This window comes from Oncorhynchus masou, chromosome 7, assembly GCF_036934945.1.
Source record: "Oncorhynchus masou masou isolate Uvic2021 chromosome 7, UVic_Omas_1.1, whole genome shotgun sequence".
In the NCBI taxonomy this organism is placed as follows: domain Eukaryota; kingdom Metazoa; phylum Chordata; class Actinopteri; order Salmoniformes; family Salmonidae; genus Oncorhynchus; species Oncorhynchus masou.
In genome coordinates, this window is record NC_088218.1 from 2,339,138 (window position 1) to 2,367,014 (window position 27,877).

A 27,877-nucleotide genomic window follows, 5' to 3' on the forward strand; every position below is an offset into this window, starting at 1 on the left:
TTTCTCTCTCTGAATCTCTATTTAATTTCAATTCAAGGTGCTTTATTTGCCTGGGAAACATGTTTACATTACCAAAGCAAGTGGAATAGATAATGAACAAATCTCTCTCCTTCTGCCTCTCTCTCTGCCTTCCTCTCTCTATCTCTGCCTTCCTCTCTCTATCTCTGCCTTCCTCTCTCTATCTCTGCCTATCTCTCTCCTTCTGCCTCCTTCTCCCTCTCTCTCCTTCTGCCTATCTCTTTCTCTGCCTTCCTCTCTCTATCTCTGCCTCTCTCCTTCTGCCTCTCTCCTTCTGCCTCTCTATCTCTGCCTCGCTCTCCTTCTGCCTCTCTCTCCTTCTGCCTCTCTCTCTCTCTGCCTCTCTCTCCTTCTGCCTCTCTCTCCTTCTGCCTCTCTCCTTCTGCCTCTATCTCTCTCTCTGCCTCTATCTCTCTCTGCCTCTTTCTCTCTACTTATCTCTCTCTTCCCTCCCACAGCAAGCGCTGAAGGAGAACGTGAGGAGGAGAGAGGCGGAGGAGAAACAGAGGAGAGCGTGGGTGGCCAAGGAGAAGGCGGAGAGAGAGAAGCAGGAGAGACAGCAACAGAAGAAGAGGAGACTGCTGGAGGTCAACGCAGGTAACGATGAACCACTGATCTCCTCAACACTGATAACACAATGTATGGCTGAGCTCCTCAACACTGATAACTCAATGTATGGCTGATCTCCTCAACAAATATCTACTCAATGTATGGCTGAGGTCCTCAACACTGATAACACAATGTATGGCTGATCTCCTCAACCAATATCTACTCAATGTCTGGCGAGCTCCTCAGACAATATCTACTCAATGTCTGGCTGATCTCCTCAACCAATATCTACCCAATTTGTAAGTCGCTCTGGATAAGAGCGTCTGCTAAATGACTTAAAATGTAAATGTAAATGTATGGCTGATCTCCTCAACACTGATAACACAATGTATGGCTGAGCTCCTCAACACTGATAACACAATGTATGGCTGAGCTCCTCAACACTGATAACACAATGTATGGCTGAGCTCCTCAACACTGATAACACAATGTCTGGCTGAGGTCCTCAACACTGATAACTCAATGTATGGCTGAGGTCCTCAACACTGATAACTCAATGTATGGCTGAGGTCCTCAACACTGATAACTCAATGTATGGCTGAGGTCCTCAACACTGATAACACAATGTCTGGCTGAGGTCCTCAACACTGATAACACAATGTATGGCTGATCTCCTCAACACTGATAACTCAATGTATGGCTGAGGTCCTCAACACTGATAACTCAATGTATGGCTGAGGTCCTCAACACTGATAACACAATGTATGGCTGAGGTCCTCAACACTGATAACTCAATGTATGGCTGAGGTCCTCAACACTGATAACACAATGTATGGCTGAGGTCCTCAACACTGATAACACAATGTATGGCTGAGGTCCTCAACACTGATAACTCAATGTATGGCTGAGGTCCTCAACACTGATAACACAATGTCTGGCTGATCTCCTCAACCAATATCTACTCAATGTCTGGCTGATCTCCTCAACCAATATCTACTCAATGTCTGGCTGAGGTCCTCAACACTGATAACACAATGTCTGGCTGAGCTCCTCAACCAATATCTACTCAATGTCTGGCTGATCTCCTCAACCAATATCTACTCAATGTATGGCTGAGGTCCTCAACACTGTTAACTCAATGTATGGCTGAGCTCCTCAACACTGATAACACAATGTCTGGCTGAGCTCCTCAACCAATATCTACTCAATGTCTGGCTGATCTCCTCAACCAATATCTACTCAATGTATGGCTGAGGTCCTCAACACTGATAACTCAATGTATGGCTGAGGTCCTCAACACTGATAACACAATGTATGGCTGAGTTCCTCAACCAATATCTACTCAATGTATGGCTGAGGTCCTCAACACTGATCACTCAATGTATGGCTGAGGTCCTCAACACTGATAACACAATGTATGGCTGAGGTCCTCAACACTGATAACTCAATGTATGGCTGAGGTCCTCAACACTGATAACACAATGTCTGGCTGAGGTCCTCAACACTGATAACACAATGTATGGCTGAGGTCCTCAACACTGATAACACAATGTATGGCTGAGGTCCTCAACACTGATAACACAATGTATGGCTGAGGTCCTCAACACTGATAACACAATGTATGGCTGAGGTCCTCAACACTGATAACACAATGTATGGCTGAGGTCCTCAACACTGATAACACAATGTATGGCTGAGGTCCTCAACACTGATAACACAATGTATGGCTGAGCTCCTCAACACTGATAACACAATGTATGGCTGAGGTCCTCAACACTGATAACACAATGTATGGCTGAGCTCCTCAACACTGATAACACAATGTATGGCTGAGGTCCTCAACACTGATAACTCAATGTATGGCTGAGCTCCTCAACACTGATAACACAATGTATGGCTGAGGTCCTCAACACTGATAACTCAATGTATGGCTGAGGTCCTCAACACTGATAACACAATGTATGGCTGAGGTCCTCAACACTGATAACACAATGTATGGCTGAGTTCCTCAACACTGATATCTCAATGTATGGCTGAGGTCCTCAGACAACATCTACTCAATGTCTGGCTGATCTCCTCAGACAACATCTACTCAATGTCTGGCTGAGGTCCTCAACCAATATATACTCAATGTCTGGCTGATCTCCTCAACCAATATCTACTCAATGTCTGGCTGATCTCCTCAACCAATATCTACTCAATGTCTGGCTGAGGTCCTCAACACTGATATCTCAATGTATGGCTGAGGTCCTCAACACTGATAACTCAATGTCTGGCTGATCTCCTCAACCAATATCTACTCAATGTCTGGCTGAGGTCCTCAACACTGATAACTCAATGTATGGCTGATCTCCTCAACCAATATCTACTCAATGTCTGGCTGAGTTCGACAGATAGTTTTTAGTTTGACATTTGGGTCAGGCGTTATATGATGCGTACCTATGAAGCATTATAACGTCCTTTGTGATGCCTTATGATACACTTAAATGCTTTTCCGAAGACACCAGTCTCGGTCCGTTTTGGAGTGATGACTAACTGTTACCGCGTGAAACGTGGTTCTGATTCCGGTGTAGACTAACTGTTACTGTGTGAAACGTGGTTCTGATTCCGGTGTAGACTAACTGTTACCGTGTGAAACGTGGTTCTGATTCCGGTGTAGACTAACTGTTACCGTGTGAAACGTGGTCCCTGATTCCGGTGTAGACTGTTACCGTGTGAAACGTGGTTCTGATTCGGTGTAGACTAACTGTTACCGTGTGAAACGTGGTTCTGATTCCGGTGTAGACTGTTACCGTGTGAAACGTGGTTCTGATTCCGGTGTAGACTAACTGTTACCGTGTGAAACGTGGTTCTGATTCCGGTGTAGACTAACTGTTATTGTGTCGCCTGTACAGAAGAGCCAAGAACTCAGAACGACCCAGAACCTCTTTATCCACTGTCCTATTTGTCTGGCAGTAGTTGGTGGTGCCAGTCTCTGGTCCTGCAGAAACACTGCATTACTGACATTTAACAAGGAGTCTGGTCTCACTCTGTCTCTCTCTTTGTCTCTCTCTCTCTCTCTGTCTCTCTCTCTGTCTCTCTCTCTCTCTCTATCTCTCTCTCTCTGTATATCTCTGTCTCTCTCTCTCTCTATGTCTCCCTCTCTCTGTATATCTCTCTGTCTCTCTCTCTCTGTCTATCTCTCTGTCTCTCTCTCTCTGTCTCTCTCTATCTCTCTCTCTCTGTCTCTCTCTCTCTCTCTCTCTCTCTGTATATCTCTCTGTCTCTCTCTCTCTCTGTGTCCCTCTCTCTCACTCTGTCTCTCTCTCACTCTGTTTCTCTCTCTCTCTGTCTATCTATCTCTCTGTCTCTCCCTCCCCCCTCTCTCTCTCAATTCAATTCAATTCAAAGGGGCTTTATTGACATGGAAACATGTGTTAACATTGCCAAAGCAAGTGAGGCAGATACTATACAAAAGTGATAAATAAGCATAAATATGGGTTGTATTTACAATGGTGTTTGTTCTTCAGTGGTTGCCCTTTTCTTGCCCTTTTCTCTCTCTCTCTTGGCTGTCGGCTGCTGATTTCTTCTCTCCACACTGTGACATGAGGGAGGGAGAGAAGCATGGAGGAAGGAGAGAAGCATGGAGGAGGGGGAGAAGCATGGAGCATGTAGAGAAGCATGGAGGAGGTAGAGAAGCATGGGGAGGTAGAGAAGCATGGGGAGGTAGAGAAGCATGGGGAGGTAGAGAAGCATGGGGAGGTAGAGAAGCATGGGGAGGTAGAGAAGCATGGGGAGGTAGAGAAGCATGGGGACGGAGAGAAGCATGGGGAGGGGAGAGAAGCATGGGGAGGGAGAGAAGCATGGGGAGGAGATAAGCATGGGGAGGGAGAGAAGCATGGGGAGGGGAGAGAAGCATGGGGAGGGAGAGAGGCACGGAGGAGGGAGAGAAGTACGGAAGAGGGAGAGAAGCATGGGGGAGGGAGAGAAGCATGGGGGAGGGAGAGAAGCATGGGGGAGGGAGAGAAGCATGGGCAGGGAGAGAAGCATGGGCGAGGGAGAGAAGCATGGGGAGGGAGAGAAGTATGGGGGAGGGAGAGAAGTATGGGGGAGGGAGAGAAGCATGGGGGAGGGGAGAGAATCATGGGGGAGGGAGAGAAGCATGGGGGAGGGAGAGAAACATGGAGGACGGAGAGAAGCACAAACAGGTGACCATTGCTGGAAAAAAAGACAACTAATGTTGTCCTGGTTACAGAGAGGAGAGTCACAGCCACGTCTATTTACAGCCACTTTACAACCAGAGGAGACTGTAGGTCTGAAGAGACTAAAATACATCTGATCATTCCACATCCTGTTTAGACTGCATGCACATCAAAATATAAATCATAGCATTTCCTGTTTACGTTAAATGAAATGTCTGACTGTTGTAATTATTATAGACCACCCTCTCCGTTGTCCATTATAACACGTATCTATAGTTACTGTCCATTATAACACGTATCTATAGTAACTGTCCATTATAACACGTATCTATAGTAACTGTCCAATATAACACGTATCTATAGTAACTGTCCATTATAACACGTATCTATAGTAACTGTCCATTATAACACGTATCTATAGTAACTCTCCATTATAACACGTATCTATAGTAACTCTCCATTATAACACGTATCTATAGTAACTCTCCATTATAACATGTAGTGTCCTGGGTTTTGACCCGGGACACCAGTTGAGTGTAGTTATGATCAGGTAGACGAGATAAGAGGCAGGACGGTGGACCCCCAGGCTCGGTGTTTACTGTGAAATACCCCCTGGGGGTCGTCCTGATTCTAGACCTGGGCTCCCCAACCCTCTTCCTGGAGGACGGTGGACCTACAGGCTCGGTGTTTACGGTGAAATACCCCCTGGGGGTCGTCCTGATTCTAGACCTGGGCTCCCCAACCCTCTTCCTGGAGGACGGTGGACCTACAGGCTCGGTGTTTACGTTGAAATACCCCCTGGGGGTCGTCCTGATTCTAGACCTGGGCTCCACAACCCTCTTCCTGGAGGACGGTGGATCTCCAGGAAGAGGGTTGGACTGAACACCTACAGGACAGTAGATCTCCAGGAAGAGGGTTGGACTGAACACCTACAGGACAGTAGATCTCCAGGAAGAGGGTCGGACTGAACACCTACAGGACAGTAGATCTCCAGGAAGAGGGTCGGACTGAACACCTACAGGACAGTAGATCTCCAGGAAGAGGGTTGGACTGAACACCTACAGGACAGTAGATCTCCAGGACGAGGGTCGGACTGAACACCTCCAGGAAGAGGGTTGGACTAAAAACCTACAGGACAGTAGATCTCCAGGAAGAGGGTTGGACTGAACACCTACAGGAAGAGGGTTGGACTAAAAACCTACAGGACAGTAGATCTCCAGGAAGAGTGTTGGACTGAACACCTACAGGACAGTAGATCTCCAGGAAGAGGGTTGGACTGAACACCTACAGGACAGTAGATCTCCAGGAAGAGGGTTGGACTGAACACCTACAGGACAGTAGATCTCCAGGAAGAGGGTTGGACTGAACACCTACAGGACTGTAGATCTCCAGGACGAGGGTCGGACTGAACACCTACAGGAAGAGGGTTGGACTAAAAACCTACAGGACAGTAGATCTCCAGGAAGAGGGCTGGGCTGTCCTGTTCTTGACAAACAGATCTTAATTTCTATGCTACAGACTCCAGAACTCAAGAGGTGATTTTAAACTTTTCAATTTAAGAGAACTAGCACAGAGAGAGAGAGATAAAACTTCAGCCAACATTTTGTCACTGTGGCTTATAGAGAAATGTGCCATGTGCTGAGAAGCCTGAAATACATTTAGATACGCTGAAATTAAGACAACGCAAAACCAAGACGCTCTTGATATCCCTGAGGAATGGGATGATACACACACACACTGAGTCACTCTCTAACACACACACACACACACACACTGAGTCACTCTCTAACACACACATACACACACACACACACACACACACACACTGAGTCACTCAAACACAAACTAAAGGAACCTGTATCCCATCCAACCTCTCTACTTCCCTGTACACACTTAACCAGTATCCCTTCTAACCTCTCTACTTCCCTGTACACACTTAACCATTATCCCTTCTAACCTATCTACGGCCCTGTACACACTTAACCAGTATCCCTTCTAACCTCTCTACTTCCCTGTACACACTTAACCAGTATCCCTTCTAACCTCTATACGACCCTGTACACACTTAACCAGTATCCTTCTAACCTCTCTACTTCCCTGTACACACTTAACCAGTATCCCTTCTAACCTCTCTACTTCCCTGTACACACTTAACCAGTATCCCTTCTAACCTCTCTACTACCCTGTACACACTTAACCAGTATCCCTTCTAACCTCTCTACGACCCTGTACACACTTAACCAGTATCCCTTCTAACCTCTCTACTACCCTGTACACACTTAACCAGTATCCCTTCTAACCTCTCTCCTGCCCTCTTAACCAGTATCCCTTCTATGCGCACTACACACTTAACCAGTATCCCTTCTAACCTCTCTACTTCCCTGTACACACTTAACCAGTATCCCTTCTAACCTCTCTACCACCCTCTTATCCAGTATCCCTTCTAACCTCTCTACCACTCTGTACACACTTAACCTGTATCCCTTCTAACCTCTCTACCACTCTGTACACACTTAACCTGTATCCCTTCTAACCTTTCTACCACGCTGTACACACTTAACCTGTATCCCTTCTAACCTCTACCACGCTGTACACACTTAACCTGTATCCCTTCTAACCTCTCTACCACTCTGTACACACTTAACCCGTATCCCTTCTAACCTCTCTACCACTCTGTACACACTTAATCTGTATCCCCTCTAACCTCTCTCCACTCCACTGGCAGAGTCTGTCTGAGTCCCAAATAGCAGCCTATTCCCTGACCTATATAGTGCACTACTTTAGACTGGAGCCCTTTGGGCATTGAGCCCTGGTCTTAAAGTAGTGTGCTACGTAGGGAATAGGGTGCCATTTGGGACATGGTGCCCTTCTAGACATTAGCCATTACTTACTGCTTGGAACGGCTGTATTAAAACCACCTCTGCCAACCAATGCTGTGTTAACAGGGATGTTAGAGAGGAGTGGGAGAGAAATCAACCAGAGAGAGAGAGAGAGAGAGAGAGAGAGACGTTTGTCTGGAGAATCAACCATAGAGAGAGAGAGAGACGTCCGTCTGGATCAAGCCAGACTCACAGGCCATCTGTACTCAAAACACTAAAAGAGCTTCATAATTTTTTCCCAGAACAAAAGGTTTTGTGTCCCAAACACTACCCTATTCCCTCTGTAGTGCACTACTTTACACCACAGCCCTATGGGCCCTGATCAAATGGAGTGCCCTACATAGGGGGATAGGCTGAGAGAACGGCCATTTTGACTGCTCCTCTACTGCATCACACGGTGACCCGTGATGTCCAACAGCTTGTTTCTGAAGGTGACTTTAGGATGGTACAGGCCTGTGTCTGTCACAGTGAGGCCTGTGTCTGTCACAGTGAGGCCTGTGTCTGTCACAGTGAGGCCTGTGTCTGTCACAGTGAGGCCTGTGGCTCCCCCTCCCACAAGGCTTGTGTTTGTCACAGTGAGGCCTGTGTTTGTCACAGTGAGGCCTGTGTCTGTCACAGTGAGGCCTGTGGCTCCCCCTCCCACAAGGCTTGTGTTTGTCACAGTGAGGCCTGTGTTTGTCACAGTGAGGCTTGTGTCTGTCACAGTGACGCCTGTGTCTGTCACAGTGAGGCCTGTGTCTGTCACAGTGAGGCCTGTGCCCCCCCTCCCACAAGGCCTGTGTCTGTCACAGTGAGGCCTGTGTCCCCCCTCCCACAAGGCTTGTGTCTGTCACAGTGAGGCCTGTGTCCCCCCTCCCACAAGGCCTGTGTCTGTCACAGTGAGGCCTGTGCCCCCCCCCTCCCACAAGGCTTGTGTTTGTCACAGTGAGGCCTGTGTTTGTCACAGTGAGGCCTGTGCCCCCCCTCCCACAAGGCTTGTGTCTGTCACAGTGAGGCCTGTGTCTGTCACAGTGAGGCCTGTGTCTGTCACAGTGAGGCCTGTGTCCCCCCTCCCACAAGGCCTGTGTCTGTCACAGTGAGGCCTGTGCCCCCCCCCCCCCCACAAGGCCTGTGTCTGTCACAGTGAGACCTGTGCCCCCCTCCCCCCACAAGGCATGGGTCTTGATCTGTGGCTCCTCTCCTCCCAACAAGGCCTTTTGTTTAAGGCTGATTGTCCACTTCCTGCTTTCCCCTAATTGGGACGCTCAAAATGTCCGCCAGTCCACCCGTTATGGCATCGTTGACCTGAATGGAGATGTCCGTTCTACTCGTTCTGAGGCTGTTCTGTCAGCAGGATGTGTGTTGAGTGTTCTGGTCCAGTGGAGGTGGTGTGGTGAGGACAGAGGTGCATGCTGGGTGGAGGGAGACACAGGGAGCAGGGCTATGACTGAATCGTTTAACATTCATATATTCCCCTGTTTTACTCGCTCCCCACTGAGGCAAACGCTGGCAGACTGTTCAGCATCAATATACAGTGGAGACCAGGACACTGGTGGTTAGTTAGAGCCCCTACTAGCTGTAGACAGGACACTGGTGGTTAGTTAGAGCCCCTACTAGCTGTGGACAGGACACTGCTGGTTAGTTAGAGCCCCTACTGGCTGTGGACAGGACACTGCTGGTTAGTTAGAGCCCCTACTGGCTGTAGACATGACACTGCTGGTTAGTTAGAGCCCCTACTGGCTGTAGACAGGACACTACTGGTTAGTTAGAGCCCCTACTGGCTGTAGACAGGACACTACTGGTTAGTTAGAGCCCCTACTAGCTGTAGACAGGACACTACAGGACACTACTGGTTAGTTAGAGCCCCTACTGGCTGTAGACAGGACACTGCTGGTTAGTTAGAGCCCCTACTAGCTGTAGACAGGACACTGCTGGTTAGTTAGAGCCCCTACTGGCTGTAGACAGGACACTGCTGGTTAGTTAGAGCCCCTACGGCTGTAGACAGGACACTGCTGGTTAGTTAGAGCCCCTACTGGCTGTAGACAGGACACTGCTGGTTAGTTAGAGCCCCTACTGGCTGTAGACAGGACACTGCTGGTTAGTTAGAGCCCCTACGGCTGTAGACAGGACACTGCTGGTTAGTTAGAGCCCCTACTGGCTGTAGACAGGACACTGCTGGTTAGTTAGAGCCCCTACTGGCTGTAGACAGGACACTGCTGGTTAGTTAGAGCCCCTACTGGCTGTAGACAGGACACTACTGGTTAGTTAGAGCCCCTACTAGCTGTAGACAGGACACTACAGGACACTACTGGTTAGTTAGAGCCCCTACTAGCTGTAGACATGACACTGCTGGTTAGTTAGAGCCCCTACTAGCTGTAGACAGGACACTGCTGGTTAGTTAGAGCCCCTACTGGCTGTAGACAGGACACTACTGGTTAGTTAGAGCCCCTACTGGCTGTAGACAGGACACTGCTGGTTAGTTAGAGCCCCTACTGGCTGTAGACAGGACACTGGTGGATAGTTAGAGCCCCTACTAGCTGTAGACAGGACACTGGTGGTTAGTTAGAGCCCCTACTAGCTGTAGACAGGACACTACAGGACACTACTGGTTAGTTAGAGCCCCTACTGGCTGTAGACAGGACACTGCTGGTTAGTTAGAGCCCCTACTGGCTGTAGACAGGACACTGCTGGTTAGTTAGAGCCCCTACGGCTGTAGACAGGACACTGCTGGTTAGTTAGAGCCCCTACTGGCTGTAGACAGGACACTACAGGACACTGCTGGTTAGTTAGAGCCCCTACTAGCTGTAGACAGGACACTGCTGGTTAGTTAGAGCCCCTACTGGCTGTAGACAGGACACTGCTGGTTAGTTAGAGCCCCTACTGGCTGTAGACAGGACACTACAGGACACTGCTGGTTAGTTAGAGCCCCTACTGGCTGTAGACAGGACATTGCTGGTTAGTTAGAGCCCCTACTAGCTGTGGACAGGACACTGCTGGTTAGTTGGAGTCCCTGCTAGCTAAGGCATGGGCTTCATGGAGTCACCAGGAGTCCTTCATGAAGAGATGGTCTTTGTTTGTCAAAGAGGACCAGAGGGCTCGGTCATTACGTAATGGAGGGAGGTGTCCTCTGGAAGCATTTGATTATCCATCAGATCAGTGAAGAGCCTCCATCCATCTCTCCGTACGGAGCAGAGCAGGCTCACTGTTGTAATGGAGAGATCCCACTTTAACCAGACATTTTCTTTCCCGGACTTAAGATTCCAAAGCATGTGTTTATTTTATACTGTATACAGTGTCTACTGATAGAGAACAGTCTCTACTGATAGAGAACAGTCTCTTTATACAGTCTATACAGATAGAGAACAGTCTCTACTGATAGAGAACAGTCTATACAGATAGAGAACAGTCTCTACTGATAGAGAACAGTCTCTACTGATAGAGAACAGTCTCTACTGATAGAGAACAGTTTCTACTGATAGAGAACAGTCTCTACTGATAGAGAACAGTTTCTACCGATAGAGAACAGTCTCTACTGATAGAGAACAGTCTCTACTGATAGAGAACAGTCTCTACTGATAGAGAACAGTCTCTACTGATAGAGAACAGTCTCTACTGATAGAGAACAGTCTCTACTGATAGAGAACAGTCTCTGTTGATAGAGAACAGTCTCTACTGATAGAGAACAGTCTCTACTGATAGAGAACAGTCTCTACTGATAGAGAACAGTCTCTACTGATAGAGAACAGTCTCTACTGATAGAGAACAGTCTCTACTGATAGAGAACAGTCTCTACTGATAGAGAATATTCTCTACTGATAGAGAACAGTCTCTACTGATAGAACAGTCTCTACTGATAGAGAACAGTCTCTACTGATAGAACAGTCTCTACTGATAGAACACAGTCTCTACTTAGAGAACAGTCTCTACTGATATAGAACACTCTCTACAGATAGAGAACAGTCTCTACCGATAGAGAACAGTCTCTACTGATAGAGAACAGTCTCTACTGATAGAGAACAGTCTCTACTGATAGAGAACAGTCTCTACTGATAGAACAGTCTCTACTGATAGAGAACAGTCTCTACTGATAGAACAGTCTCTACTGATAGAGAACAGTCTCTACTGATAGAGAACAGTCTCTACTGATAGAGAACAGTCTCTACTGATTCAGAACAGTCTCTACTGATAGAACAGTCTCTACCAAACAGTCTCTTTACACAGTCCCTACTGATAGATCTACTGATAGAGAACAGTCTCTACTGATAGAGAACAGTCTCTACTGATAGAGAACAGTCTCTACTGATAGAGAACAGTCTCTACTGATAGAGAACAGTCTCTACTGATAGAGAACAGTCTCTACTGATAGAGAACAGTCTCTACTGATAGAGAACAGTCTCTACTGATAGAGAACAGTCTCTACTGATAGAACAGTCTCTACTGATAGAGAACAGTCTCTACTGATAGAGAACAGTCTCTACTGATAGAGAACAGTCTCTACTGATAGAGAACAGTCTCTACTGATAGAGAACAGTCTCTACTGATAGAACAGTCTCTACTGATAGAACAGTCTCTACTGATAGAGAACAGTCTCTACTGATAGAACAGTCTCTTCTGATAGTGAACAGTCTCTTTCCACACTTTCTACTGATAGAGAACAGTCTCTACTGATAGAGAACAGTCTCTACCGACAGAGAACAGTCTCTACCGATAGAGAACAGTCTCTACCGACAGAGAACAGTCTCTACCGACAGAGAACAGTCTCTACCGATAGAGAACAGTCTCTACCGATAGAGAACAGTCTCTACCGATAGAGAACAGTCTCTACCGATAGAGAACAGTCTCTACCGATAGAGAACAGTCTCTACCGATAGAGAACAGTCTCTACCGATAGAGAACAGTCTCTACCGATAGAGAACAGTCTCTACCGATAGAGAACAGTCTCTACCGATAGAGAACAGTCTCTACCGATAGAGAACAGTCTTCTGTGGAGAATGGTGTTGTCTTAATGGAGTTAGATCAAAGCTGAATCAACAGAGAAGAAACACATGGGCAGAAGCTGCGGGGAGCTTTTGTCCTGTAAAACACCAAGTTCAGCCAACAGTCTGACCGTTATCCATTTTGTTCTCATTACTGTGCTGAAGGACACAGACATTAGAGATCTGTGTGTCCGTGTGTTTGTATCGTGGAGACTGTGAGGCGACACTTGATTCCTGGGTCATTCTGTTTAAATTTAACGCAATTTAACTTACTTTATGGACACCTTTATTTAAAAAACTGTTGTTGACTTTAATGATAAAACCTGTTTACTGGGTCGTCCTACCCTGTCCCCCTCCACCACCCAGCCACACTCTCACACACACACACACACACACACACACACACACACACACACACACACACACACACACACACACACACTCACTCACTCACCCACAGACACACCCAGCCCTGCCATGTAGGAGTAATGATTAGAGGGCTTCCGTGGGCTTGGCTCTCGCTCTGAAACACGAGGAGATGAGAGACGACCAGCGTGCAGCGTGAACATAGAGCCCAGCCCTGTCCTATGGAGATGTACATTCACATCGAAGAGGAGGTAGTGGTTTTTCCTTCCGCCTCCCGGCTGCTGCTGCATGCTGGGCGATTGTAGCGGCTGTATGACAGATCTGTTGCGTTAACTCCCAGGGTAGGAGCGGGGAGCGGACAAATGTTTGTGGAGCGACAAATTAAACATCACGGCTTTATTTAACATTTCCTACACAGCTACAAAGGATGAACTATTAAGATGTCAAATAGAGGACTCAGCCAGGCGCTCTGCGCCTCACAGACTCGGAGAGAGAGGAGGCAGGCGCCCTGCGCCTCACAGACACAGGGAGAGAGAGAGAGGAGGCAGGCGCCCTGCACCACACAGACACAGAGAGGGAGAGGAGGCAGGCGCCCTGCGCCTCACAGACACAGGGAGAGAGAGAGGAGGCAGGGCGCCCTGCGCCTCACAGACACAGAGAGAGAGAGGAGGCAGGCGCCCTGCACCACACAGACACAGAGGGAGAGAGAGAGGAGGCAGGCGCCCTGCACCACACAGACACAGAGAGAGAGGAGGCAGGCGCCCTGCGCCTCACAGACACAGAGAGAGAGGAGGCAGGCGCCCTGCACCACACAGACAGAGAGAGAGAGGAGGCAGGCGCCCTGCGCCTCACAGACACAGAGAGAGAGAGGAGGCAGGCGCCCTGCACCACACAGACACAGGGAGAGAGAGAGAGGAGGCAGGCGCCCTGCACCACACAGACACAGAGAGAGAGGAGGCAGGCGCCCTGCACCACACAGACACAGAGAGAGAGAGGAGGCAGGCGCCCTGCGCCTCACAGACACAGAGAGAGAGAGGAGGCAGGCGCCCTGCACCTCACAGACACAGAGAGAGAGGAGGCAGGCGCCCTGCACCACACAGACACAGAGAGGGAGAGGAGGCAGGCGCCCTGCACCACACAGACAGAGAGAGAGAGGAGGCAGGCGCCCTGCACCACACAGACAGAGAGAGAGAGGAGGCAGGCGCCCTGCGCCTCACAGACACAGAGGGAGAGGAGGCAGGCGCCCTGCACCTCACAAACACAGAGAGAGAGAGGAGGCAGGCGCCCTGCACCACACAGACACAGAGAGAGAGAGGAGGCAGGCGCCCTGCACCACACAGACACAGGGAGAGAGAGGAGGCAGGCGCCCTGCACCACACAGATACAGAGAGAGAGAGGAGGCAGGCGCCCTGCACCACACAGACACAGGGAGAGAGAGAGAGGAGGCAGGCGCCCTGCACCACACAGACACAGAGAGAGGAGGCAGGCGCCCTGCGCCTCACAGACACAGAGAGAGAGGGAGGCAGGCGCCCTGCGCCTCACAGACACAGAGAGAGAGAGGAGGCAGGCGCCCTGCGCTTCACAGACACAGAGAGAGAGAGGAGGCAGGCGCCCTGCACCACACAGACACAGGGAGAGAGAGAGGGGAGGCAGGCGCCCTGCGCCTCACAGACACAGAGAGAGAGAGGAGGCAGGCGCCCTGCACCACACAGACACAGAGAGAGAGGAGGCAGGCGCCCTGCGCCTCACAGACACAGAGAGAGAGAGGAGGCAGGCGCCCTGCGCTTCACAGACACAGAGAGAGGAGGCAGGCGCCCTGCGCCTCACAAACACAGAGAGAGAGGAGGCAGGCGCCCTGCACCACACAGACACAGAGAGAGAGAGGAGGCAGGCGCCCTGCACCACACAGACACAGAGAGAGAGAGAGGAGGCAGGCGCCCTGCGCTTCACAGACACAGAGAGAGAGAGGAGGCAGGCGCCCTGCACCACACAGACACACAGAGAGAGAGGGAGGCAGGCACCCTGCACCACACAGACACAGAGAGAGAGAGGAGGCAGGCGCCCTGCGCCTCACAAACACAGAGAGAGAGAGGAGGCAGGCGCCCTGCGCCTCACAGACACACAGAGAGAGAGGAGGCAGGCGCCCTGCGCTTCACAGACACAGAGAGAGAGAGGAGGCAGGCGCCCTGCGCCTCACAAACACAGAGAGAGAGAGGAGGCAGGCGCCCTGCGCTTCACAGACACAGGGAGAGAGAGAGAGGAGGCAGGCGCCCTGCACCACACAGACACACAGAGAGAGAGGAGGCAGGCACCCTGCACCACACAGACACAGAGAGAGAGAGGAGGCAGGCGCCCTGCGCCTCACAAACACAGAGAGAGAGAGGAGGCAGGCGCCCTGCGCCTCACAGACACACAGAGAGAGAGGAGGCAGGCGCCCTGCACCACACAGACACACAGAGAGAGAGGAGGCAGGCACCCTGCACCACACAGACACAGAGAGAGAGAGGAGGCAGGCGCCCTGCGCCTCACAAACACAGAGAGAGAGGAGGCAGGCGCCCTGCGCCTCACAGACACACAGAGAGAGAGGAGGCAGGCGCCCTGCGCCTCACAGACACAGAGAGAGAGGAGGCAGGCGCCCTGCACCTCACAGACACAGAGAGAGAGAGGAGGCAGGCGCCCTGCGCCACACACAGAGAGAGAGAGGAGGCAGGCGCCCTGCACCACACAGACACAGAGAGAGAGGAGGCAGGCGCCCTGCACCTCACAGACACACAGAGGGAGAGAGGAGGCAGGCGCCCTGCGCCACACAGACACAGAGAGAGAGAGGAGGCAGGCGCCCTGCACCACACAGACACAGAGAGAGAGGGAGGCAGGCGCCCTGCATCACACAGACACAGAGAGAGAGAGGAGGCAGGCGCCCTGCGCCACACAGACACAGAGAGAGAGAGGAGGCAGGCGCCCTGCGCCACACAGACACAGAGAGAGAGAGGAGGCAGGCGCCCTGCACCACACAGACACAGAGAGAGAGAGGAGGCAGGCGCCCTGCGCCTCACAGACACAGAGAGAGAGAGGAGGCAGGCGCCCTGCACCACACAGACACAGAGAGAGAGAGGAGGCAGGCGCCCTGCGCCTCACAGACACAGAGAGAGAGAGGAGGCAGGCGCCCTGCACCTCACAGACACAGAGAGAGAGAGGAGGCAGGCACCCTGCACCACACAGACACACAGTGATGTCAGACACTGTTCCCAGGTCAGTGATGTCAGACGCTGTTCCCAGGTCAGTGATGTCAGACGCTGTTCCCAGGTCAGTGATGTCAGACGCTGTTCCCAGGTCAGAAATGTCAGACGCTGTTCCCAGGTCAGTGATGTCAGACTCTGTTCCCAGGTCAGTGATGTCAGACTCTGTTCCCAGGTCAGTGATGTCAGACTCTGTTCCCAGGTCAGTGATGTCAGACGCTGTTCCCAGGTCAGTGATGTCAGACGCTGTTCCCAGGTCAGTGATGTCAGACGCTGTTCCCAGGTCAGTGATGTCAGACGCTGTTCCCAGGTCAGTGATGTCAGACGCTGTTCCCAGGTCAGTGATGTCAGACGCTGTTCCCAGGTCAGATGCTGTTCCCAGGTCAGTGATGTCAGACGCTGTTCCCAGGTCAGTGATGTCAGATGCTGTTCCCAGGTCAGTGATGTCAGACGCTGTTCCCAGGTCAGTGATGTCAGACGCTGTTCCCAGGTCAGTGATGTCAGACACTGTTCCCAGGTCAGTGATGTCAGACGCTGTTCCCAGGTCAGTGATGTCAGACGCTGTTCCCAGGTCAGTGATGTCAGACGCTGTTCCCAGGTCAGTGATGTCAGACGCTGTTCCCAGGTCAGTGATGTCAGACGCTGTTCCCAGGTCAGTGATGTCAGACGCTGTTCCCAGGTCAGTGATGTCAGACGCTGTTCCCAGGTCAGTGATGTCAGACGCTGTTCCCAGGTCAGATGCTGTTCCCAGGTCAGTGATGTCAGACGCTGTTCCCAGGTCAGTGATGTCAGACGCTGTTCCCAGGTCAGTGATGTCAAACGCTGTTCCCAGGTCAGTGATGTCAGACGCTGTTCCCAGGTCAGTGATGTCAGACACTGTTCCCAGGTCAGTGATGTCAGACGCTGTTCCCAGGTCAGTGATGTCAGACGCTGTTCCCAGGTCAGTGATGTCAGACGCTGTTCCCAGGTCAGTGATGTCAGACGCTGTTCCCAGGTCAGTGATGTCAGACGCTGTTCCCAGGTCAGTGATGTCAGACGCTGTTCCCAGGTCAGTGATGTCAGACGCTGTTCCCAGGTCAGTGATGTCAGACGCTGTTCCCAGGTCAGTGATGTCAGACGCTGTTCCCAGGTCAGTGATGTCAGGCGCTGTTCCCAGGTCAGTGATGTCAGACGCTGTTCCCAGGTCAGTGATGTCAGACGCTGCTCCCAGATCAGATCTAGTTCTGCTGTACCTTCTACACGCCGGCTCGCATCATGTATAAATATATTCATGTCTTCATTTTGAAGACAAAAGGAGAAGCAAAAGGCTTTTGTACACACCTCTTTAGCGATAAGTCTCCTGTCACAGGTGCGTTCTGGGTAAATAGAGAGGGAAGCAGGCAGAAATGGAGCAGACATCAAAGCGTTGTTGAGCTGTGATACCTTCAAAGACTTAGATTAGAGCTCTTCTTCTCTCGCCTCTCCAATCCTCCTCTCCACCTCCCCCTCCTCATCTCTCCCTCTCATCTTCTCTCCCTCTCTCTCTCTACCTCTCATCTCCCCTCTCTCTCCCTCTCCAATCCTCTCTCCCCTCATCTCCCTTTCCTCTCCTCTCTCCACCTCTCATCTCCCTCTCTCTCCCTCTCCAATCCTCTCTCCCCCTCATCTCCTCTCCCTCTCTCCACCTCTCATCTCCCCTCCTCTCCCTCTCCAATCCCTCTCCCCCTCATCTCCCTCTCCTCTCTCCACCTCTCATCTCCCCTCCTCTCCCTCTCCAATCCTCTCTCCCCCTCCTCTCCCTCTCCAATATTCTCTCCCCCTCATCTCCCTCTCCTCTCTCCACCTCTCATCTCCCCTCCTCTTTCCCTCTCCAATCCTCTCTCCCCCTCATCTCCCTCTCCTCTCTCCACCTCTCATCTCCCCTCCTCTCCTCTCCCTCTCCTCTCTCTACCTCTCCTCTCCCTCTCATCTCCCTCTCCTTTCCCCTCCCTCTCCCCTTCTCTTCTGAAGTCCTGCTATATCTCTCCAGCTAATCTACTGCATCTACCTCTGCTCACAGCAATTAGTTTGAATCATATTCCTCATTTCAGCTGTGTTTTGTACCCCAACTACCCTGCCAAGAAGGCTGGCTGACATGCCTGTGATCTCCTGTGTCTATTTATATATTTATACATATTTGATGATTTCTACTCTCTCTCTCAATCTACTATCTCTCTCTCTCAATTTACTCTCTCTTTCTCTCTCATTCTATTGTCATTCTTTCTCTATCTCTCTCTTTTAGTCTCTCTCTCTCTCGCTCTCTCCTATTCTCATTCTCTCAATTTATTTATTTCTATAAGGCAGTCCCCTCTCTCTCTCTCTCTCTCTCTCTCTCTCTCTCTCTGTCGTTCTCTATAAAGCGATCCTCTCTCTGTCTCCCTCTTCGCTGGTGTGCCAGTCTCTGAGTGGTGTGTAAAAATTGGATGCTTTGTACTCCCAAATAATCCTGAGATATAGATGTTTGTTTCCCCTCCCTCCCTCCCTCCCTCCCTCCCTCCCTCCCTCCCTCCCTCCCTCCCTCCCTCCTTCCCTCCCTCTCTCTCTCTGGGGGCTGAGAATTGTTGGTTTTTAAAAGCTAATGTTGTTTAATGTTCTCAGCAGAAGTGTGAAAAAACGAACAGGCAAGACACTGTGTGTTATTTAGGTTACTGTTGTTTGCTGCTGTTCTCTGTTGGTTGGTGGGAGTGATGGAATACAGTAGTGTGTGTTATTTAGGTTACTGTTGTTTGCTGCTGTTCTCTGTTGGTTGGTGGGAGTGGTGGAATACAGTAGTGTGTTGGTAGGTGGGAGTGGTGGAATACAGTAGTGTGTGTTGTTGGTGGGAGTGGTGGAATACAGTAGTGTGTTGGTAGGTGGGAGTGATGGAATACAGTAGTGTGTGTTGGTAGGTGGGAGTGGTGGAATACAGTAGTGTGTGTTGGTAGGTGGGTGTGGTGGAATACATTAGTGTGTTGGTAGGTGGGAGTGATGGAATACAGTCGTGTGTGTTGTTTGGTGGGAGTGATGGAATACAGTAGTGTGTGTTGTTTGGTGGGAGTGATGGAATACAGTAGTGTGTGTTATTTAGGTTACTGTTGTTTGCTGCTGTTCTCTGTTGGTTGGTGGGAGTGGTGGAATACAGTAGTGTGTGTTGGTGGTGGGAGTGATGGAATACAGTAGTGTGTGTTATTTAGGTTACTGTTGTTTGCTGCTGTTCTCTGTTGGTTGGTGGGAGTGATGGAATACAGTAGTGTGTTGGTTGGTGGGAGTGATGGAATACAGTAGTGTGTTGGTGGTGGGAGTGATGGAATACAGTAGTGTGTTGGTGGTGGGAGTGATGGAATACAGTAGTGTGTTGGTGGTGGGAGTGATGGAATACAGTAGTGTGTTGGTGGTGGGAGTGATGGAATACAGTAGTGTGTTGGTGGTGGGAGTGATGGAATACACTAGTGTGTTGGTGGTGGGAGTGATGGAATACAGTAGTGTGTGTTGGTAGGTGGGAGTGATGGAATACAGTAGTGTGTGTTGGTAGGTGGGAGTGATGGAATACAGTAGTGTGTTGATGGTGGGAGTGATGGAATACAGTAGTGTGTGTTGGTAGGTGGGTGTGGTGGAATACAGTAGTGTGTTGGTAGGTGGGAGTGATGGAATACAGTAGTGTGTGTTGTTTGGTGGGAGTGATGGAATACAGTAGTGTGTGTTATTTAGGTTACTGTTGTTTGCTGCTGTTCTCTGTTGGTTGGTGGGAGTGGTGGAATACAGTAGTGTGTGTTGGTGGTGGGAGTGATGGAATACAGTAGTGTGTGTTATTTAGGTTACTGTTGTTTGCTGCTGTTCTCTGTTGGTGGTGGGAGTGATGGAATACAGTAGTGTGTGTTATTTAGGTTACTGTTGTTTGCTGCTGTTCTCTGTTGGTTGGTGGGAGTGATGGAATACAGTAGTGTGTTGGTGGTGGGAGTGATGGAATACAGTAGTGTGTTGGTGGTGGGAGTGATGGAATACAGTAGTGTGTTGGTGGTGGGAGTGATGGAATACAGTAGTGTGTTGGTGGTGGGAGTGATGGAATACAGTAGTGTGTTGGTGGTGGGAGTGATGGAATACACTAGTGTGTTGGTGGTGGGAGTGATGGAATACAGAGGTGTGTGTTGGTAGGTGGGAGTGATGGAATACAGTAGTGTGTTGGTGGTGGGAGTGATGGAATACAGTAGTGTGTGTTGGTAGGTGGGAGTGATGGAATACAGTAGTGTGTGTTGGTGGTGGGAGTGATAGAATACAGTAGTGTGTGTTGGTAGGTGGGAGTGATAGAATACAGTAGTGTGTTGGTGATGGGAGTGATGGAATACAGTAGTGTGTGTTGGTAGGTGGGAGTGATGGAATACAGTAGTGTGTTGGTGGTGGGAGTGATGGAATACAGTGGTGTGTTGGTAGGTGGGAGTGATGGAATACAGTAGTGTGTGTTGGTGGTGGGTGTGATGGAATACAGTAGTGTGTTGGTGGTGGGAGTGATGGAATACAGTAGTGTGTGTTGGTAGGTGGGATGGAATACAGTAGTGTGTTGGTGGTGGGAGTGATGTAATACACTAGTGTGTTGGTGGTGGGAGTGATGGAATACACTAGTGTGTTGGTGGTGGGAGTGATGGAATACAGTAGTGTGTGTTGGTAGGTGGGAGTGATGGAATACAGTAGTGTGTGTTGGTAGGTGGGAGTGATGGAATACAGTAGTGTGTTGGTGGTGGGAGTGATGGAATACAGTAGTGTGTTGGTAGGTGGGAGTGATGGAATACAGTAGTGTGTTGGTAGGTGGGAGTGGTGGAATACAGTAGTGTTGGTGGTGGGAGTGATGGAATACAGTAGTGTGTTGGTGGTGGGAGTGATGGAATACAGTAGTGTGTTGGTGGTGGGAGTGATGGAATACAGTAGTGTGTTGGTGGTGGGAGTGATGGAATACAGTAGTGTGTTGGTGGTGGGAGTGATGGAATACACTAGTGTGTTGGTGGTGGGAGTGATGGAATACAGTAGTGTGTGTTGGTAGGTGGGAGTGATGGAATACAGTAGTGTGTGTTGGTAGGTGGGAGTGATGGAATACAGTAGTGTGTTGATGGTGGGAGTGATGGAATACAGTAGTGTGTGTTGGTAGGTGGGTGTGGTGGAATACAGTAGTGTGTTGGTAGGTGGGAGTGATGGAATACAGTAGTGTGTGTTGTTTGGTGGGAGTGATGGAATACAGTAGTGTGTGTTATTTAGGTTACTGTTGTTTGCTGCTGTTCTCTGTTGGTTGGTGGGAGTGGTGGAATACAGTAGTGTGTGTTGGTGGTGGGAGTGATGGAATACAGTAGTGTGTGTTATTTAGGTTACTGTTGTTTGCTGCTGTTCTCTGTTGGTGGTGGGAGTGATGGAATACAGTAGTGTGTGTTATTTAGGTTACTGTTGTTTGCTGCTGTTCTCTGTTGGTTGGTGGGAGTGATGGAATACAGTAGTGTGTTGGTGGTGGGAGTGATGGAATACAGTAGTGTGTGTTATTTAGGTTACTGTTTTTTGCTGCTGTTCTCTGTTGGTGGTGGGAGTGATGGAATACAGTAGTGTGTGTTATTTAGGTTACTGTTGTTTGCTGCTGTTCTCTGTTGGTTGGTGGGAGTGATGGAATACAGTAGTGTGTTGGTGGTGGGAGTGATGGAATACAGTAGTGTGTTGGTGGTGGGAGTGATGGAATACAGTAGTGTGTTGGTGGTGGGAGTGATGGAATACAGTAGTGTGTTGGTGGTGGGAGTGATGGAATACAGTAGTGTGTTGGTGGTGGGAGTGATGGAATACAGTAGTGTGTTGGTGGTGGGAGTGATGGAATACACTAGTGTGTTGGTGGTGGGAGTGATGGAATACAGTAGTGTGTGTTGGTAGGTGGGAGTGATGGAATACAGTAGTGTGTGTTGGTAGGTGGGAGTGATGGAATACAGTAGTGTGTTGATGGTGGGAGTGATGGAATACAGTAGTGTGTGTTGGTAGGTGGGTGTGGTGGAATACAGTAGTGTGTTGGTAGGTGGGAGTGATGGAATACAGTAGTGTGTGTTGTTTGGTGGGAGTGATGGAATACAGTAGTGTGTGTTATTTAGGTTACTGTTGTTTGCTGCTGTTCTCTGTTGGTTGGTGGGAGTGGTGGAATACAGTAGTGTGTGTTGGTGGTGGGAGTGATGGAATACAGTAGTGTGTGTTATTTAGGTTACTGTTGTTTGCTGCTGTTCTCTGTTGGTGGTGGGAGTGATGGAATACAGTAGTGTGTGTTATTTAGGTTACTGTTGTTTGCTGCTGTTCTCTGTTGGTTGGTGGGAGTGATGGAATACAGTAGTGTGTTGGTGGTGGGAGTGATGGAATACAGTAGTGTGTTGGTGGTGGGAGTGATGGAATACAGTAGTGTGTTGGTGGTGGGAGTGATGGAATACAGTAGTGTGTTGGTGGTGGGAGTGATGGAATACAGTAGTGTGTTGGTGGTGGGAGTGATGGAATACACTAGTGTGTTGGTGGTGGGAGTGATGGAATACAGTAGTGTGTGTTGGTAGGTGGGAGTGATGGAATACAGTAGTGTGTTGGTGGTGGGAGTGATGGAATACAGTAGTGTGTGTTGGTAGGTGGGAGTGATGGAATACAGTAGTGTGTGTTGGTGGTGGGAGTGATAGAATACAGTAGTGTGTGTTGGTAGGTGGGAGTGATAGAATACAGTAGTGTGTTGGTGGTGGGAGTGATGTAATACAGTAGTGTGTGTTGGTAGGTGGGAGTGATGGAATACAGTAGTGTGTTGGTGGTGGGAGTGATGGAATACAGTGGTGTGTTGGTAGGTGGGAGTGATGGAATACAGTAGTGTGTGTTGGTGGTGGGTGTGATGGAATACAGTAGTGTGTTGGTGGTGGGAGTGATGGAATACAGTAGTGTGTGTTGGTAGGTGGGATGGAATACAGTAGTGTGTTGGTGGTGGGAGTGATGGAATACACTAGTGTGTTGGTGGTGGGAGTGATGGAATACACTAGTGTGTTGGTGGTGGGAGTGATGGAATACAGTAGTGTGTGTTGGTAGGTGGGAGTGATGGAATACAGTAGTGTGTGTTGGTAGGTGGGAGTGATGGAATACAGTAGTGTGTTGGTGGTGGGAGTGATGGAATACAGTAGTGTGTTGGTAGGTGGGAGTGATGGAATACAGTAGTGTGTTGGTAGGTGGGAGTGGTGGAATACAGTAGTGTTGGTGGTGGGAGTGATGGAATACAGTAGTGTGTTGGTGGTGGGAGTGATGGAATACAGTAGTGTGTTGGTGGTGGGAGTGATGGAATACAGTAGTGTGTTGGTGGTGGGAGTGATGGAATACAGTAGTGTGTTGGTGGTGGGAGTGATGGAATACACTAGTGTGTTGGTGGTGGGAGTGATGGAATACAGTAGTGTGTGTTGGTAGGTGGGAGTGATGGAATACAGTAGTGTGTGTTGGTAGGTGGGTGTGGTGGAATACAGTAGTGTGTTGGTAGGTGGGAGTGATGGAATACAGTAGTGTGTGTTGTTTGGTGGGAGTGATGGAATACAGTAGTGTGTGTTATTTAGGTTACTGTTGTTTGCTGCTGTTCTCTGTTGGTTGGTGGGAGTGGTGGAATACAGTAGTGTGTGTTGGTGGTGGGAGTTATGGAATACAGTAGTGTGTGTTATTTAGGTTACTGTTGTTTGCTGCTGTTCTCTGTTGGTGGTGGGAGTGATTGAATACAGTAGTGTGTGTTATTTAGGTTACTGTTGTTTGCTGCTGTTCTCTGTTGGTTGGTGGGAGTGGTGGAATACAGTAGTGTGTGTTGGTGGTGGGAGTGATGGAATACAGTAGTGTGTGTTATTTAGGTTACTGTTGTTTGCTGCTGTTCTCTGTTGGTGGTGGGAGTGATTGAATACAGTAGTGTGTGTTATTTAGGTTACTGTTGTTTGCTGCTGTTCTCTGTTGGTTGGTGGGAGTGATGGAATACAGTAGTGTGTTGGTGGTGGGAGTGATGGAATACAGTAGTGTGTTGGTGGTGGGAGTGATGGAATACAGTAGTGTGTTGGTGGTGGGAGTGATGGAATACAGTAGTGTGTTGGTGGTGGGAGTGATGGAATACAGTAATGTGTTGGTGGTGGGAGTGATGGAATACACTAGTGTGTTGGTGGTGGGAGTGATGGAATACAGTAGTGTGTGTTGGTAGGTGGGAGTGATGGAATACAGTAGTGTGTTGGTGGTGGGAGTGATGGAATACAGTAGTGTGTGTTGGTAGGTGGGAGTGATGGAATACAGTAGTGTGTGTTGGTGGTGGGAGTGATAGAATACAGTAGTGTGTGTTGGTAGGTGGGAGTGATAGAATACAGTAGTGTGTTGGTGGTGGGAGTGATGGAATACAGTGGTGTGTTGGTAGGTGGGAGTGATGGAATACAGTAGTGTGTGTTGGTGGTGGGTGTGATGGAATACAGTAGTGTGTTGGTGGTGGGAGTGATGGAATACAGTAGTGTGTGTTGGTAGGTGGGATGGAATACAGTAGTGTGTTGGTGGTGGGAGTGATGGAATACACTAGTGTGTTGGTGGTGGGAGTGATGGAATACACTAGTGTGTTGGTGGTGGGAGTGATGGAATACAGTAGTGTGTGTTGGTAGGTGGGAGTGATGGAATACAGTAGTGTGTGTTGGTAGGTGGGAGTGATGGAATACAGTAGTGTGTTGGTGGTGGGAGTGATGGAATACAGTAGTGTGTTGGTAGGTGGGAGTGATGGAATACAGTAGTGTGTTGGTAGGTGGGAGTGGTGGAATAGAGTAGTGTTGGTGGTGGGAGTGATGGAATACAGTAGTGTGTTGGTGGTGGGAGTGGTGGAATACAGTAGTGTGTTGGTGGTGGGAGTGATGGAATACAGTAGTGTGTGTTGGTAGGTGGGAGTGGTGGAATACAGTAGTGTGTTGGTAGGTGGGAGTGATGGAATACAGTAGTGTGTTGATGGTGGGAGTGATGGAATACAGTAGTGTGTTGGTAGATGTGAGTGATGGAATACAGTATTGTGTTGGTAGGTGGGAGTGATGGAATACAGTAGTGTGTTGGTAGGTGGGAGTGATGGAATACAGTAGTGTGTTGGTGGTGGGAGTGATGGAATACAGTAGTGTGTGTTGGTAGGTGGGATGGAATACAGTAGTGTGTTGGTGGTGGGAGTGATGGAATACACTAGTGTGTTGGTGGTGGGAGTGATGGAATACACTAGTGTGTTGGTGGTGGGAGTGATGGAATACAGTAGTGTGTGTTGGTAGGTGGGAGTGATGGAATACAGTAGTGTGTGTTGGTAGGTGGGAGTGATGGAATACAGTAGTGTGTTGGTGGTGGGATTGATGGAATACAGTAGTGTGTTGGTATGTGGGAGTGATGGAATACAGTAGTGTGTTGGTAGGTGGGAGTGGTGGAATACAGTAGTGTTGGTGGTGGGAGTGATGGAATACAGTAGTGTGTTGGTGGTGGGAGTGATGGAATACAGTAGTGTGTTGGTGGTGGGAGTGATGGAATACAGTAGTGTGTTGGTGGTGGGAGTGATGGAATACAGTAGTGTGTTGGTGGTGGGAGTGATGGAATACACTAGTGTGTTGGTGGTGGGAGTGATGGAATACAGTAGTGTGTGTTGGTAGGTGGGAGTGATGGAATACAGTAGTGTGTGTTGGTAGGTGGGAGTGATGGAATACAGTAGTGTGTTGATGGTGGGAGTGATGGAATACAGTAGTGTGTGTTGGTAGGTGGGTGTGGTGGAATACAGTAGTGTGTTGGTAGGTGGGAGTGATGGAATACAGTAGTGTGTGTTGTTTGGTGGGAGTGATGGAATACAGTAGTGTGTGTTATTTAGGTTACTGTTGTTTGCTGCTGTTCTCTGTTGGTTGGTGGGAGTGGTGGAATACAGTAGTGTGTGTTGGTGGTGGGAGTGATGGAATACAGTAGTGTGTGTTATTTAGGTTACTGTTGTTTGCTGCTGTTCTCTGTTGGTGGTGGGAGTGATGGAATACAGTAGTGTGTGTTATTTAGGTTACTGTTGTTTGCTGCTGTTCTCTGTTGGTTGGTGGGAGTGATGGAATACAGTAGTGTGTTGGTGGTGGGAGTGATGGAATACAGTAGTGTGTTGGTGGTGGGAGTGATGGAATACAGTAGTGTGTTGGTGGTGGGAGTGATGGAATACACTAGTGTGTTGGTGGTGGGAGTGATGGAATACAGTAGTGTGTGTTGGTAGGTGGGAGTGATGGAATACAGTAGTGTGTTGGTGGTGGGAGTGATGGAATACAGTAGTGTGTGTTGGTAGGTGGGAGTGATGGAATACAGTAGTGTGTGTTGGTGGTGGGAGTGATAGAATACAGTAGTGTGTGTTGGTAGGTGGGAGTGATAGAATACAGTAGTGTGTTGGTGGTGGGAGTGATGTAATACAGTAGTGTGTGTTGGTAGGTGGGAGTGATGGAATACAGTAGTGTGTTGGTGGTGGGAGTGATGGAATACAGTGGTGTGTTGGTAGGTGGGAGTGATGGAATACAGTAGTGTGTGTTGGTGGTGGGTGTGATGGAATACAGTAGTGTGTTGGTGGTGGGAGTGATGGAATACAGTAGTGTGTGTTGGTAGGTGGGATGGAATACAGTAGTGTGTTGGTGGTGGGAGTGATGGAATACACTAGTGTGTTGGTGGTGGGAGTGATGGAATACACTAGTGTGTTGGTGGTGGGAGTGATGGAATACAGTAGTGTGTGTTGGTAGGTGGGAGTGATGGAATACAGTAGTGTGTGTTGGTAGGTGGGAGTGATGGAATAGAGTAGTGTGTTGGTGGTGGGAGTGATGGAATACAGTAGTGTGTTGGTAGGTGGGAGTGATGGAATACAGTAGTGTGTTGGTAGGTGGGAGTGGTGGAATACAGTAGTGTTGGTGGTGGGAGTGATGGAATACAGTAGTGTGTTGGTGGTGGGAGTGATGGAATACAGTAGTGTGTTGGTGGTGGGAGTGATGGAATACAGTAGTGTGTTGGTGGTGGGAGTGATGGAATACAGTAGTGTGTTGGTGGTGGGAGTGATGGAATACACTAGTGTGTTGGTGGTGGGAGTGATGGAATACAGTAGTGTGTGTTGGTAGGTGGGAGTGATGGAATACAGTAGTGTGTGTTGGTAGGTGGGTGTGGTGGAATACAGTAGTGTGTTGGTAGGTGGGAGTGATGGAATACAGTAGTGTGTGTTGTTTGGTGGGAGTGATGGAATACAGTAGTGTGTGTTATTTAGGTTACTGTTGTTTGCTGCTGTTCTCTGTTGGTTGGTGGGAGTGGTGGAATACAGTAGTGTGTGTTGGTGGTGGGAGTGATGGAATACAGTAGTGTGTGTTATTTAGGTTACTGTTGTTTGCTGCTGTTCTCTGTTGGTGGTGGGAGTGATTGAATACAGTAGTGTGTGTTATTTAGGTTACTGTTGTTTGCTGCTGTTCTCTGTTGGTTGGTGGGAGTGGTGGAATACAGTAGTGTGTGTTGGTGGTGGGAGTGATGGAATACAGTAGTGTGTGTTATTTAGGTTACTGTTGTTTGCTGCTGTTCTCTGTTGGTGGTGGGAGTGATTGAATACAGTAGTGTGTGTTATTTAGGTTACTGTTGTTTGCTGCTGTTCTCTGTTGGTTGGTGGGAGTGATGGAATACAGTAGTGTGTTGGTGGTGGGAGTGATGGAATACAG

General features: G+C 49.3%; 2 protein-coding genes across 2 annotated transcripts in view; one reads left to right on the forward strand and one right to left on the reverse strand.

Annotated features, from left to right (window-relative positions):
- Positions 1-27,877, reverse strand: part of LOC135542910 (protein diaphanous homolog 3-like) — a 1,769,082-nt gene that overhangs the window by 1,129,838 nt on the left and 611,367 nt on the right. The window lies entirely within an intron of this gene.
- LOC135542890 (protein diaphanous homolog 3-like) overlaps positions 1-27,877 on the forward strand; it is a 467,767-nt gene that overhangs the window by 407,318 nt on the left and 32,572 nt on the right. Inside the window, exon 26 of the mRNA XM_064970040.1 lies at positions 477-615. Within this exon, the coding sequence (XP_064826112.1) occupies positions 477-615 (139 nt within the window). The remainder of the gene's footprint in view (positions 1-476; positions 616-27,877) is intronic.